Below are 15,000 nucleotides of genomic sequence, written 5' to 3' on the forward strand. Positions count from 1 at the left end.
TTCTCTCTCTCTCTCTCTCTCTCTCTCTCCGTTTTTATTATGTCATAAGCTCTTTATAATTACAGGAAGAAAACAAACCCCTTCAAAAATTGGAAATTATTAACGAAAATGTATTAATACTTAATCGTTAAAGACTTAACGACTCCATTATAGTTCCTTATAATTCGAAATGATTCTAATTCAATTAACATATCGTTTAAATATGTATATATGTGTGTGTGTGTGTGCGTGTGTGTATGTGTATATATCATTGTAATGTTTCAATGATTTATCTCTACTTTTTTTATTTTTTTTATTTTTTTTTCTTTTTCATTCTTTTTATTTACCATTTTTCTTCCTTCAATTTCTCAATGGGCTCTAAGCAATAATGAGAAAAGTTTCAATAAGAAATTTCTTGTTTAGTCAAGCTTTTTCTTTTCTTTTAAGAAACGAAAATATTTGAAATTCATTTTAAACGGATCTGTCATTTCTGCTACCATTCATTTTCATTTTCCTTTTTTTCTTCTCTTTCTATATTCGTCGATTCGTTCGTTCGTTCGCGCGTGCACGCACATACGATTTTAAATTTTGAAAATGAAAGTTTCCAGAAAGTTGCTTTTGATTGGTTTATGTTTTAACGTAAACCCATTGACTTATTAGATCTAACGTATTACGCGTCAAATTACAATTGATTATCAACACGCGTCAAGTCGATAATATTAAATACACATACACACACACACACACACACATATATATTATATGTTATATACGGACTTTCATCTTGTTTTAGTTGAGTTATATAAAGTAGATTATAAACTTCGTCGTGTTGGGGTGCATAGTCCGTGAAAATAAATGATCCGTATTTCCATGAAACATCATTAGACGAACTCCGTATTACGTGTACCATCAGTCGTGTATATCGATTATAAAATTAATTTCATTAAACGTATTCGAAGAAGAAGAAGAAAAAGAAGAAGGAGGAGAATGATGATGATGATGATGATGATGATAATGGACCGTTCGATCGGAATTCTCGAAGAGAATTCCACGAATATTTTTTTATTGAAATATCTTATTGTCTTATTGTCTTATTGTCTTATTGTCAGTAATATACATACGTAAGTTTTTCTATATAAGTAATTTTTCTATTAATAGTTAAATGAAAAAAATTATTCATCCGATTTATCGATCATTTTTTCTCTTTTTATCTTCTTCTTCTTCTTTCTTCTTTTTTTTTTTTACATTCGATCTTACTTTTTCATTTGTTCGTTTGTTTCAGAACCAATCCTCTTTTTTTTTTTTTTGTATATCATACGAAGACACGCGGTACTTATAAATTAAAAAAAAAAGAAAAAAAAAAAGATAGGAAAGAAAAAATTACTTATCAATTTTCAGACATTTAATTTACGCAATAAAAGTTTTTTGTACCGTGCGCGAAAAGAATAATACATGTCGTTTTATAAATTTGATTAGGGAAAAAAAAAAAAATATGTTTTTTTTTCATATTACGCTGAAAGAATAACGCAGAAGATATTTATAAATTTCATCGAAAAGATAAGAGAAGAGAAAAGTAAATAATCTTCTCGTTTTATACATTCGTCAAAAAAATATTCTTATGTAATACGAAAAAAAAAAAATTATTGACACTTGCCATTTATGAGTTTGATCTAAAAAAAAAAGAAAAGAAAAAAAAAAGAAAAAAACAGGACGAACAAATATTATTCGATACTTATTGATAGATCGATACAAGAGAAAAAAAAAAATAAATAAATAAATAACAATACACATCCACTTCTTATAATATTTTTTTAACGAAAAAAAAAAATTCTAATAAAAAATAGAAATGATTCATATCGACGCATTTTTACCTGGAGATTTTTGAATCGATGAGACGCGCAAAGAGAGCTTAGAAATCTGCATAGGGCGCATCCAGTAGGTGGTAGAGTTATTCCCGGACTAGAGACAATTTCCGGTATTGGTTCCTTTCCGGCGACATTGATACCAACACCGACTTCCGATCCTCTGTTCATCTGTAAAATATTAATCATCTTAATTTACGTAACGCGATCATTTATTTAAACGATTTTCGAAATAATAAATTCTCATAGATTACTAAATAGGATCAATGTCGATCGTTACGATGGAAAAATAAAAAAAAAAAAAAAAAAAAAGAAAGAAAAATAAATAAATAAATAAAAAGTAAGAAAGAAAATAATTCAAATATATATCCATAACTAACGAATACTACGCTAATGCGTTAAACAGCCTAATTTATGAAGTAATTCTAATACAGATTAGACTTAAATGTTTCCCCGAGTGATTTGAAGGAAAAAGAAAAAAAAAAAAAAAGAGAAAAAAAATCGATTACTCTTTACTGAAACTTTTTAAGCTAACATATTTATTTTTTCTCTTCATTTATTTATTTATTTTTTCTTTTTCTTTCATATCGCTAAATCACGAGCCAAAAACTACGAAGACATAAAGAAAAAAAAAAAAAAAAAAAAAAAAAAAAAAACTACAAAGTTTCGCCAAATAAGTGATTGATTTTTTAAGATCAGTTAAAAACCTTTTATTTATCTGAACTTTTTTCTCTTTCAAATTATTTATTTATTTATTTATTTATTTATTTATTTATTTATTTATTTATTTATTTATTTATTTATTTATTTATTTATTTATTCATTTATTGAATCAATCAAACATAAAGAAGATTTCTCGTACGAACATAATGTCTTTCTTCTTGTTCCCCGAAGTGGAAGATTTTAGGGAGAGTGTTTTCGAAGTGTTCACACACACACACACACTTTCTCTCTCTCTCTCTCTCTCTCTCTCTCTCTCTCTCTTTCTCTCTTTCTCTCTCTGTTTCTGTCTGTTACATTCTCTTAAACATTCTCTAACGATCAAAGGAAAACCTCCTACCGTGATAATGGAGGGACGAGGTGGGCCAGTAAAGTGCTCGATAACCTCCCAGTTAGACTTCTTAACAGGAGTGTGCGGTGTCTTTGGTGTATTAGGTGTATGTGGAGTATGCGGCTGAGACGAAGGAGTCGAAGGTTTCGATCCTGGTGGATCGAGAAGTAATTCGACTCGTGGTTTACCACCGTCATTGTTTACGGTATGTTGTCGAAGACTCGCCCATCTTCTTGTACTCTTCAATGATCCAGTTGTCGACCTTCCGCTTCCTACGATCTCGCTCTAATAAAATATAGAATGAAATATAATAAAATAAAATCGATAGAAAACAATCGAGACGATTTAAAAGTTCACAAAAAAAAAAAAAATCACACGAAAGATTTCAAATCTGATTTTCGATAAGATATATATATATATATATGTATGTACGTATGTATGTTTGTATGTATGTATATATGTATGTATATATCTCAATTGATATGTAGATAAAATTATGTTAGATAAAAACTTGATTAAATAAAACGACCAGGAGTTGCATAAATTTTAATACCCATTGATGAAATTGTTCGAGAATGGATAACATCTGTTGTTGTTGTAATTTGAATTGATGTATTAAATCGAGATGATCGATAATCAATCATTCGATAAATGAAATTTTGATAAATTATTCTTTTTTATTATTATTATTATTATTATTATTATTATTATTATTATTATTATTATTATTATTATTATTATTATTATTATTATTAAAATTATTATTAAGACGATTATAATGGATGAAATTACAAGATATGATAAAAAAAAAAAAAAAAAAAAATTTCACGATGTCGATAATCATTGACATTTCGATAATTTTAACATATTCATTTCTATATTTTATTCACTATAGAATACTACATCTATTTCTATATTACATTCAAATCGATATAAATATTAGAAACGAAAATTAGAATTAGAATTCATTTATATATAAATTTGACTTAGAATGGGTATTTAGTATTAGAATTCTCTTAGAGAGAATATAATTCTTGGAATGTTGATTAATATTAGAATTCTTTTAGGTGATAATATTTTAATAGATTTTAATGGATCGTCAAGTTCAATTGCAATTAAAATTTTTCTTCTTCGAATATTAAATTTTTTTTTTGTTTATCATTGTGATTTCATTCACTATCATTTCTCTCTCTCTCTCTCTCTCTCTCTCTCTCTCTCTCTCTTTCTCTTCGAAATCAAAATTCTTCACGTATAGATTTTTCTCAAATTCGATATCATCATCCTTTCTCTTTCTTTTCTTCTCTCTATCATCTCTTTCTTTTTTATCTCTCCATCTTCCCGTGTCTTTTTTATCGTGAATGTAATCACAAACGTTAGTAACACACATACACACACACACGTGTGTATGTACGACGCGTGCTTAGAAAATAAATGCGAAATTTCTACTTCGAATTTTTCGAGTAAGTTCTTTTATGAGTATCGTATTTTCTCTTTTTATCTCCCTTCTATCTTCTCTATTTATCTATCTATCGGACTTTTTCGATTTATATGAACAAAGTAGACTTTAGGATTCTTCTTTTTCTTCTCTCTCTCTCTCTCTCTCTCTCTCTCTCTCTCTCTCTCTATCTATCTATCTATCTATCTATCTATCTATCTATCTCTATCTATCTCCCTCTCTCTCTTTCTCTTTCAGTCTCTCTTTCTTTTTTCTTCCCGAGTTTTCTTCTCCGTTTGGTGATATCAAAGATTGCTACTCTCGATTTATCTTCGATGCTTATTTACTTTTGTCGTTTGGTTCCTTTGATACATATAACTCTCTCACTACCCCGCTCTTCCTTCTCTATTTTGTACTTTCTTAATTTCTTTCTTTTTCTCTTTCTTTCTTTCTTTCTTTCTTTCTTTCTTTCTTTATTTCTTTCTTATCGCCATATGACGCAAAGGTTTTCTTATCAAAAAAAGCTTATTCGAAAAATTTATTCAATTCGTAAGCGCAAGCGCAATATTAGTTTTTATTATTCTTTTTTTTTTTTTTTTTTTTCTTTTTCCTTTTATCGACGAAAAAATTGTATACCAAAGAAACGATTAAGATAAGCTTCTATACGGATTATTACCGCCGACCCTTCCCTCGTCCCTTTATTTTTTCTGTACTTTTTTAATTTCTCTCTTCTTTCCGTTAATTTTTTTCATTAATTTTTTTCTCCTTTCTCTCTCTCTCTCTCTCTCTCTCTCTCTCTCTCTCTCTCTCTCTCGCTCGCTCGCTCGCTCTCTCCCTTTCTCTTTCTCTTTCACTTTTTTTCTCTTTTCTAATAAAAAATAGATCAGCCATCGCAGTTGAGATACAATTTGAAATTAAAGCCACGTCCGATGCATGCATCTTCCTTTGGTGGCACTTAACGTTCACTTTTCGAGATTGCTACATATACAAGATTTATCACCAACGAGAAGAGCAATATCTGTTTACATCGTTTATTCATTTTTTTTAATAACATCGTTCAGTGTCGTATGATTTATATGCTAATGATATGAATTTAAATGTTATCCACTATGTGTATATACTATATGTGTGTATATATTATATAACGCAAGTTGACCGACAAAAATTTCTAGCTGGGCCAAAAGTTCATAGGTAAAGTTCTTTTTCTCTTTCTTTCTTTTTTTTGACAGTTAGACTTTTGTATTATTACGATTCGAAAATAAAAAGGACGAACAAGAAAAAAAAAAGTAATCTGAAAGGTGCCACTTGGAAAAAATGTATCAAAAGAGCTTCTTCTTTTGATCCATCCTATATAACATACCCGTAGGAATAATTTTCTTTATCTTGTTCTTTTTCGACGTATCCTTTCTCTCTTTTATTTTGTTCTTGTTTCTTTGTTTTATTTTTCTTTTTTACTTTTTTACTTTTTTCTTCTTTTTTTTCTTTTTTTTTTTTTTTCTTTTCTTTTATGATCCTAACACAATCTGTTAAGAAAGAAAATCCATTATTTTATATTACAGAGATCGTTGAGAATGTCTTTTTTCTTTTTCTTTTTCTTTTTTCTTTGGTTTGTTTTTTCTTTTTTCTCTGTCAATGTAGACACTAGATGTCGATGGAAACGTTTGGAGAAACTTTATGTCTTTTAGTTCGAGTTCTCGAACTTGTATAACTTTCTTCAGATAAGTCGGAAGATACTTTTCGACTTGTTACATAAAAAGATATAGGAAACGATTCTTTTTTTTTCTCTGTCTGTCTGTCTGTCTGTCTGTCTGTCTGTCTGTCTGTCTGTCTATCTGTCTGTCCGTCTATCTGTCTGTCTGTGAGTCTGTTTCTGTTTCTTTGATCATTCAAAGAAATACTTCACGTCAAACTTCACGTTTATAATTATTCACAAAGATTTTTTTTTAATCAATTACAATGCAAATATTCTCAATGACAAATTTCATTGTATTTTTCATTTAATAATTCTGTTAAAGTAATTATTTTTTATTTAATAAAATTTCACAATCTATTCGTTTAATCAAATTTTATAAATATTTATTACTTAATAAAAAATTTATTTGATCAATAGAAAAAGAAGAAGAAGAAGAAAAGAGAAAAAAAGTTGGTTTGAAGCGACAAAATAGTCACTAGGGTATTCGAAGGATTAAAAATTCGTAAAATTTTAAGTTTTCTTAAATTTTAAGTATAAAACGCTAAGAAAAAACTATTAACTATTTAATGCATTTTATCTTCTCTCTCTCTCTCTCTCTCTCTCTCTCTCTCTCTCTCTCTCTCTCTCTCTCTCTCTCTCTCTCTCTCTCTCTCTCTCCCCTCTCCCTGTTTCTCTTTCATCTTAGAAAATCCCTTTCCTTTGAAAGCTAATTTTTAGCAGTTAATTCTTTGTGATAAATTTAATCAAGACGGAAAATTATATGCCTCATTCCAAGTATGGAAGTAAAAAAAAATTTTACTTGCGTTAATAAGGGAACTTTTCCTTTCGTCCCCTCGACCCCTCTCGCCACCATAGGTCACCTTTTGCTCATTTTCTCCCGTCGTACAAATAATTAATTTAAATTAAATATGTAACGAGAATGATTAAAAAGATAAGAAAAGAAAAGAAAGAGAAAAAAAAAACAACGAAGGAGTAGGAGAAAAGAAAAAAGAAAAAATAAATAAATAAAAACAGAAAAGAAGACATGACTTTATGCGATTTCAACATTTTACCTTTTACCTGCTCTTGAACTTTGTTGAACAGAAAGAATAAATAAATAAATTGATCATACGTATAATACACGGTTATATTTGTAATTTAATATCATTCGTATGATCGGTGAAGTTTTTATTATCTCATTCTTTTTATTCTTTGTGAGAAACAGCGTAGGCGTTTAAATGTGTATGAATGTGAGAGAGAGAGAAAGAGAGAGAGAGAGAGAGAGAAAGAGAAAGAGAGAGAACATTTACAAAGAGTGTATTCTTCGTTAATGTTTTTTCCATCCATTTGTTCTTTATTCTTTTTTTTTTCTTTCATTTCCTTTTTTTTTTTTTTTTTTTTACTATTTCTTTTTTTTTTTTTTTTTTTTTTTTTTTTTTCTTTTTAACCATTTCACAATTCTACCATTGGGAAATCGCTTCCACAAAGAGAGAGGACTTTGATTTGAAACGCCTTAGCGTTTGAATTTTTCTATTTCTATTTCTCTCTCTCTTTTTCTCTCTCTCTCTCTCTCTCTCTCTTTTTCTCTCTCTCTCTCTCTCTCTCTTCCACTCATTCGAACTATCAACCTGAACCCCCGATGGGGATTCTAGAATCTCTTTATTCTCTCTCTCTCTCTCTCTCTCTTTCTCTCTCTTTCTCTCTCTCTCTCTCTCTCTCTCTCTTTCTCTCTCTTTCTCTCTCTCTCTCTCTCTCTCTCTCTCTCTTCCTCTTTCTCTTTCTCTTTCTCTTTGTTTAACGACGCGTCGAGTGATGTTTCGAAAGAGAGAGAGAGAGAGAGAGAGAGAGAGAGAGAGAGAGAGAGAGAAAAGAAAAGGAAAAAATTTATTTCTAAGCAAACCATGAACGTTGCCTCCAAACGTATACCGAGAAGTATTACATCCACGATCTAGATTTGTAGGAGTTGTTAAAAATACTCTCTTATCGTTATCGGCTTTTTTTAGAAAAAAAAAAAAAAAAAAAAGAAAGGAAGAAAAAATATGGCATAGGTAAAAGTATATATACTGACACGAGTAAAATTGGATGATGAACTTCTCTTTTCTCTCTTTTCTCTTTCTCTCTCTTCTTCTCTTATTTTTCGTATCTGTCTTTTTCATTTTGACAGATAGAGAAAGAGAGAGAGAGAGAGAGAGAGAGAGAGAGAGAGAGAGAGAGAGAGAGAGAGAGAGAGAGAAAGAGAATATTAAGACGATTCATCAACATCAAGACAAATTGAATTTAATTGAGTGAAAATGAAAATGTATTTACCCATGTGGATACAAGAGCGATATATATATATATATATATATATATATATATATATATATATATATGAATTATATTTATTATTCATATTCAATTATTGATATATTAATTATATAAACATATTATTAATACAATATGTTTATATAATTGTTATATTAAATTTCTAATAAATTATTTATAATAATGTTTAATCAAGATAATGAAAGAATTTTTTCTATTCCAAAAAAAAAAAAAGAAAAAGGAGAGAAAAAAAAATAAATCGATATAAATATCTTCAGCTCTCGAATATAATAATTAGAATCAGTGATATAATTAATCAGTCATTCATTCATTCACGATTTGATTAATACGTGATTTGCATAAATTTTGATTTATATATATATATACTTCCTTTGCTTTCTTCTTTTTTTAGAATCTCTGGTCTACTTCTTTCGAACGTATTCTCGATCGATAGTATAACTTTGCTTCGTTAAAATGAATAATAAGAAGCACTCTACGTCTCTCTCTCTCTCTCTCTCTTCCTCTCTCTCTCTCTCTCTCTCTCTCTCTCTCTCTCTCTCTCTCTCTCTCTCTCTCTCTCTCTCTCTCTCTCTCTATCTTGCTCGTTCGCTCACTCGATGGAAGTAAGAATCGAATCTCGTGGCAGAAATTAACTTATATGTCTTTAAGAGAGAATTTCCACGAGAATAATTCGTTAGGACGACGAAACGAAAAATTGATAACACGGGTGAGTAGCACAGATGTTCCGATAAAGCTCCGAAGAACGATATATGTTGTATATTAAATATATGTAGTAGAATTTAATTACTAAGACTATAAACACATTGTAACATCGATACTGAAAATGAAATATTTTTATTCTTTTCTATTTTTTTTCTTTCTTTTTCTTTCTTTTTTTTTTATTCTTTTTTTTTAATCTCTTTTTTTTTTCTTTTTTTTTTTTTTTTTATTCGATTCGAAGTAACATACGAATTCTATTTTATATTTTTCTCTATTTATTTGTTCCAATTCAAAAAATAGTCATCGTTTATTATATATATTATATTATATGTATATACATATATATATATATATATATATTGTTTTTTTATTTTTATAAGCTTTATTTTTATTTAAAATAATTACATTATATTTTTCAATTGAATGATACTCATACGATATTTGAATAATTTCAATTGAAAAATTTTGTATATTTTTATTAATATATAACAATTGTTATTCTATTAAAATATATAACAGATTAAATTGTATTATCAAACATTGTAATTTTATTCATGAAATTTCACTCTTGAAATATTTAATGAGTAATCAGAATTAATTTAATCATTTTTCCCTTATCTATTATGATATTACCCATCATAGAATTTGTGAATTTCATTGTGATTATTAGTTTCATTCTCTCACTCTCTCTCTCTCTCTCTCTCTCTCTCTCTCTCTCTCTCTCTCTCTCTCTCTCTCTCTCTCTCTCTCTCTCTCTCTCTCTCTCTCTCTCTCTATCTATCTATCTATCTATTTATCTATCTATCTATCTCTATCTATTATTTTCTACTATATTGTATTATATAATATAATAGGAAAGCGAAATTCGATCGCCATTTCGACATAGAAAACAGAATACATATAGACAACGAATTTAATGATTCTCCAATAATAAATTTATCCTAAGTTAATGATGCTAGAAAAGGGAGAGAATAGATGAATATGAAAGGAGATTGTACGAAGAATATTATCGTATGCGAAAATGTCGCGATTTTTAAACCGAAATAGAATAATCTCGTGGTCAAACGTAATTACGTTTCAACGAGTGTTCTGGAATCTTTCCGATGTCCATTTTGTATAATGGAAAGAAAAAAAAAAAAAAAAAAGGAAAAAGGAAAAAAAAAGAAAATAAAAAAAAGAAATAGAAGTAAAGAGGAATAATAAAAAATAAAAAGGAAACAAAAAATAGAGAAGGATATAAAAAGAGAAAAAGGAAGGATAGAGAAGAAAAGAAAAAGGAAAAAAGAATAGGGATAGATAGAGAGATGGAGATAAAGTGAGAGAGAGAGAGAGAGAGAGAGAGAGAGAGAGAGAGAGAGAGAGAGAAAGAGAGAGAGAGAGAGAGAAAGAGAAAGAGAAATATTAAAAGAAATTGGCGTACTCGCGTGTTAACGATCCCGTTTCACGCAAGACCAAACTTTTTCTTTCTTTGTCTATTTATCTATCTATTTCTCTCTCTCACACACATACACACACACACACACACACACACATAATTTATCTCTTTCTTACAAGAAGATTCAAAATTGTCGACGATAATTCTTCTTATCCACCGAAAGAGTCGATTAACTGCTTGCTATCGTGTTAACGATAGAAGCCCACGTAATATGTTCCAAGTTGAAAAATGACTAAGTAATGTATACAGTGAATTACAAACATTACAGGAAGTATGCTTTTTAAAGATTCCCGTATATCTCTCTTTATAAGTAGGCGCGCGCGCGCGTGTGTGTGTGTGTGTGTGTGTTTTTTTTATCTTCCTCTTTCTTTCTTTATTTCTACGAAGAACAAAAGAAATGTGCGGAAACCTCGAGATTTATTGAACATTTTGTTTTTCTCTTTTTGTTGGAGGTTCGTTTTTTTTTTCTTATCTTCTTTTCCTTCTTCTATTTCTTTTTCTGGTTCTTTTTCTTTTTCTTTTTTTTTCTTTTTTTTCTCTCTTCCCAACCCCCTGCCCCCTCCCGTCCTTATATCGTACACAAACTACACCATGTTGGACAAAAATATTCGGACGAGTTAAAAAAAAAAAAAAAAAAAGAAAAAGAAGAGATAGAATTGTGAGTGTCTTGTAAGAAGAAAAAAAATTATTATAGCGTCGTTCTTTAAAGTCTTATGAGTGTTTTTCACGAGTTAATAGTCGTAATATACAAGTCGTAATATACAATATCTCTATGAGTTTAAACGAACAATTTACGCGTGAGCACGCGATATTTTTCATTTTTGTATTTTTTTTTTTTTTTTTTTTTTTTCTTTTTTTTTTCCCGAAGATACGCCTTGACCTCGCCTTTCTCACGCGCTCATATCCAACGATAATACGTCAAACATGTTCTGATTTTTTTTTTTTTTTTTTTCCCTTTTTTTTCCTTATTTTTATTTTGTGCGAAAAAATTGTGCGGATAAGGTAAAGTGTTTACGGTGAATGTTTTTATGCATGTTGACGAAATATGTTAAAGGGATATACATATTTACGACTTAGCGCAAATATAAAGAAAGTGTTAGGTACGTGCGTGCGCGTGCGACACGTTTTTAGATGTAATATTAATTTTATAGGGAAAAAAAAAAGAGAGAGAGAGAGAGAGACAGAGGGATAGAGAGAGATAGAGACAGACAGAGGTATAGAGAGAGGGAGAGAGAGAGAGAAAGAGAAGGTTTGAAACATTTTCGTGAAAATAGTTCATACGTTTAGCGGCTCGTTTTGCATAGGAAATATATTTCATAAAATATTAATGGAAATTCTGTTCTTTTTTCTTTTTTTTTTGTTTCCTTTCTTTTTTTCATTTCTTTTTTTTCACTTTTCACCAAATAATGGATTTTTATTAAATAATATATATATATATATATATATATATATATATATATATATATATACATACATCAGTCCTATTTATTGGCAGAAATAGAGGAAATAAAAAACAAAATAAATAAAAGAGAATCTCACTCGTATGTCTTTCGTGTACGATCTGGCCTTAGCCCGGCAAAGCGATATTAATAAACATCAGGGAAAAGGTAAAACCAATCTCTCTCTTTCTCTCTCTCTCTCTCTCTCTCTCTCTCTTTCTTTCTCTCTCTCTCTTTCTCTCTCTCTTTTTCTCTCTATTCTCTCTCATTCGTATGTGGCTTGCCGCAGCTGCCGTAAAACAACTTCGCGCTTGTCCTTTGGTTCGCACGAGCAACTTTATATTAAAAAAAAAAAAAAAAGAAAAGAGAAAGAAAGAAAAAAGGAAAAAATAAAAAACATTATGAACCAAGTATTTCGCCAACTTCAAATCTATTTGTATCCTTTCCATTTAGGTCTTTATCAATATACCCATGATTTTTTCGTTTTTGGTTTTGTTGTTATTATTTTCTTCCCTCTTTTCTGTTCTTTCATTTCCTTTTTTCTTATTTTTTTTCTTTTTTTTTTTTTTTTTTTTTTTTTTTTCTATTAAGTATTCTTCTCTTATTTTCTCTTGCCTTTCTCTTCCTAACATTCTCACGTACGAGATCAAAGTTTCATACAAATTAATAAACATCGATAAGGATAATGGGAGAAAATCGAAAATCATAAAATTTATTTCTCTATGCTATACGTTCCTTTATGGTTAATCGTTCAGATTCTAACGACGAACTATAATGATCGAATATATACACGTATATGTGTGTGTTTGTGTATATGTGTGTGTGTGTGTATACAGTACATACGACAAGAGTATACTCATTAATTGTATTATCGAAATGAGATGATTTACGAATGGAAAAAAAAAAAAGAGAAAGAAAAAATAAAAGTAAAAGAAAAATTCGTCGAGTTTAGAATAGAATAAATTTTAGAATAAACACGGAAAAAAAAAAGGATTTTATATGATAAGATAATTTTAAATCGATTAATATCTAAATACATATGTACGTATATAACATACATAAATATGGTTTAACGAACAAAAGATTTTTCCCCCTTCAATTAAAATGAAAAAGATTATTTTACGGTGCATCTGTAAAAAAAAAAAAAAAAAAAAAAAAAAAAAAAAAAAAAAAAAGAAGAAGAGACATTTAACAAATCGAAGATGTCGATCTAGCTTATAGAAAAAAAAAAAAAAAAAAAGAAATGAAAAATCACGAGCAGTTTAAGTTTCAACAAATCAAAGCATATCAGATAGGTACAATGAATTCCCAAAAGGTAGAACAAAAGGCGGGAAAACTTTTTAATTGCATTCCGCAACTCCGCAAGAGAAGTTCTCTTTTTGGAAGGAAAAAAAAAGAGAGAGAGAGAGAGAGAGAAAGAAAAGAAAAGAAAAAGAAAAAAAAAAGAAGTGACTTTGAATTTTCTCGATACCAAAGACCGTAAATAAAGATATCTTAGTTGGTTTTCTCTCTCTCTTTCTCTCTCTCTCTCTCTCTCTCTCTCTCTCTCTCTTTCTTTCTATTGTATTTCAAATATTCCTCATTCAATTCTAGTTTCCATGAAAATTGTGTACATTTTGAAGAAAATCGAGTGAAAGAAATAGAAAATTTATGAAATTTTCTTAAACTTCATTTCGCGTTTCTTACGAGCTATTACACAGAGAAACGAATGAGAATAGTTAAAATAAATGAATTGGAAATTTCGTTAGGAAATATTTCTATTGTCTTACCTGATGACTTCTTCTACTGCCACGCAAACTGAGCCTGTGACTCCAATCACGTTTGGGAAACTCCATTCCGTATTTGTCCATCTTTCTCTCTTTCTCTCTCTGTCTCTCTCTCCTTCTGTATTTTCTTTTTTACGGAGTTGATATAAGCGACGGGGTTTTATTCAACCTTTTCTTTTTTTTTTCTTTTGCTCTTTACCTTCGTTGTTATTTCATGTTTTCCCTGGAAAAAAAAAGAAAAGAAAGGGATAAATAACGAAAGGGAGAAAGAAAGAAAGAACATGGAAGAAAAAGAAATATGTCGTTTAATACGGATATATCAAAGCATTTAATTTCTACCATTGAGTATACAATTTTTTTTATTATCCTTTCTCCGTTGCTTAACTCGATATACAATATCAGCGAGCAAAGTATTCCTTTAATATTTTTAATTAATACCATACTTATTACGATACGTATACCATTTTTCCTTATAAACGTATCTATAAAATAGAGAGACACATATGGTCTGATATATATCTTTCGAACGAGAACGTCTTTTTTATTTCTTTTTTTCTTTTCTTGTTTCTTTTTTCCTTCTTTTTTCTTTATTTTTCACAATTCAAACCATTAACTATCTTGACAACTTTTAAAACGTTTCGTTATATTCATCCAACGATAGAGGAGGAAAAAGAAAAACGGAGTAAGAGAGAACAGAAAAGAGGAAGTGAACGATTAAAAAAAAAAAAAAAAAAAAAAAAGAAGAAAAAAAACTCCACGATAAAAAAACTACCTCGATCTTCGTTACGAAATGTATAAGTAACGATGAAATTTTTTCTATGCTTGTATATTTTTCTTTTATTTTTTATTTTCTTCCTCTTTTTTTTCTTTTCTTTTTTTTTTTCTTGTTTTAAACAATTTTACGCTTTAAAACGATCTATCGTTAATTGCAAAGGATAATGTGAAAGAAAAATTTTGTGGATGGATTTTAGACACGTAATATACATATATGAGTAGTCTCACAACAGCTGAAAAAAAAAATATATATATATGTGTGTGTGTGTGTGTGTGTGTGTGTGTGTGTGTGTGTGTGTGTGTATACGTATTAAAAAAGAATAAAAAAAGAAAGAAAAAAAAAATTATTGTCGGAAATTCGACCGCGACCTTGAGACTCGTATCTTCGTTGAATCGTACATCGTAAAAAAATCAGACCGTGTAAGTCGTGAGACACGAAATTCTTTATCTTTTCTTTTTTTTTTCTTTTCCTTCCACCCCCCACCCCCCGCCCCTTTCCTCTCCATCCTCTTATCCCCGATGTAACACAACACTCTTACGATTTCTACTATAATAACACATCT

The 15,000-nt window shown here is 29.2% G+C and overlaps 2 protein-coding genes across 3 annotated transcripts in view; one reads left to right on the plus strand and one right to left on the minus strand.

Moving 5' to 3' along the window:
* Positions 1-15,000, plus strand: part of LOC118441665 (uncharacterized) — a 106,150-nt gene that overhangs the window by 64,958 nt on the left and 26,192 nt on the right. The window lies entirely within an intron of this gene.
* Positions 1-15,000, minus strand: part of LOC118441661 (adenylate cyclase type 6) — a 79,512-nt gene that overhangs the window by 54,611 nt on the left and 9,901 nt on the right. For both annotated transcript variants that reach the window (XM_085657385.1, XM_035866357.2), the window contains 3 exons: positions 13,667-13,886; positions 2,902-3,177; positions 1,851-2,012 (listed from right to left, as the gene is read on the minus strand). In XM_085657385.1, coding sequence (XP_085513511.1) covers positions 1,851-2,012; positions 2,902-3,177; positions 13,667-13,747 — 519 coding nt within the window. In that variant the 5' untranslated portion in view covers positions 13,748-13,886. The remainder of the gene's footprint in view (positions 1-1,850; positions 2,013-2,901; positions 3,178-13,666; positions 13,887-15,000) is intronic.

Source organism: Vespa mandarinia, chromosome 5, assembly GCF_050613455.1.
Source record: "Vespa mandarinia isolate Hongniang chromosome 5, ASM5061345v1, whole genome shotgun sequence".
NCBI classification, from domain to species: domain Eukaryota; kingdom Metazoa; phylum Arthropoda; class Insecta; order Hymenoptera; family Vespidae; genus Vespa; species Vespa mandarinia.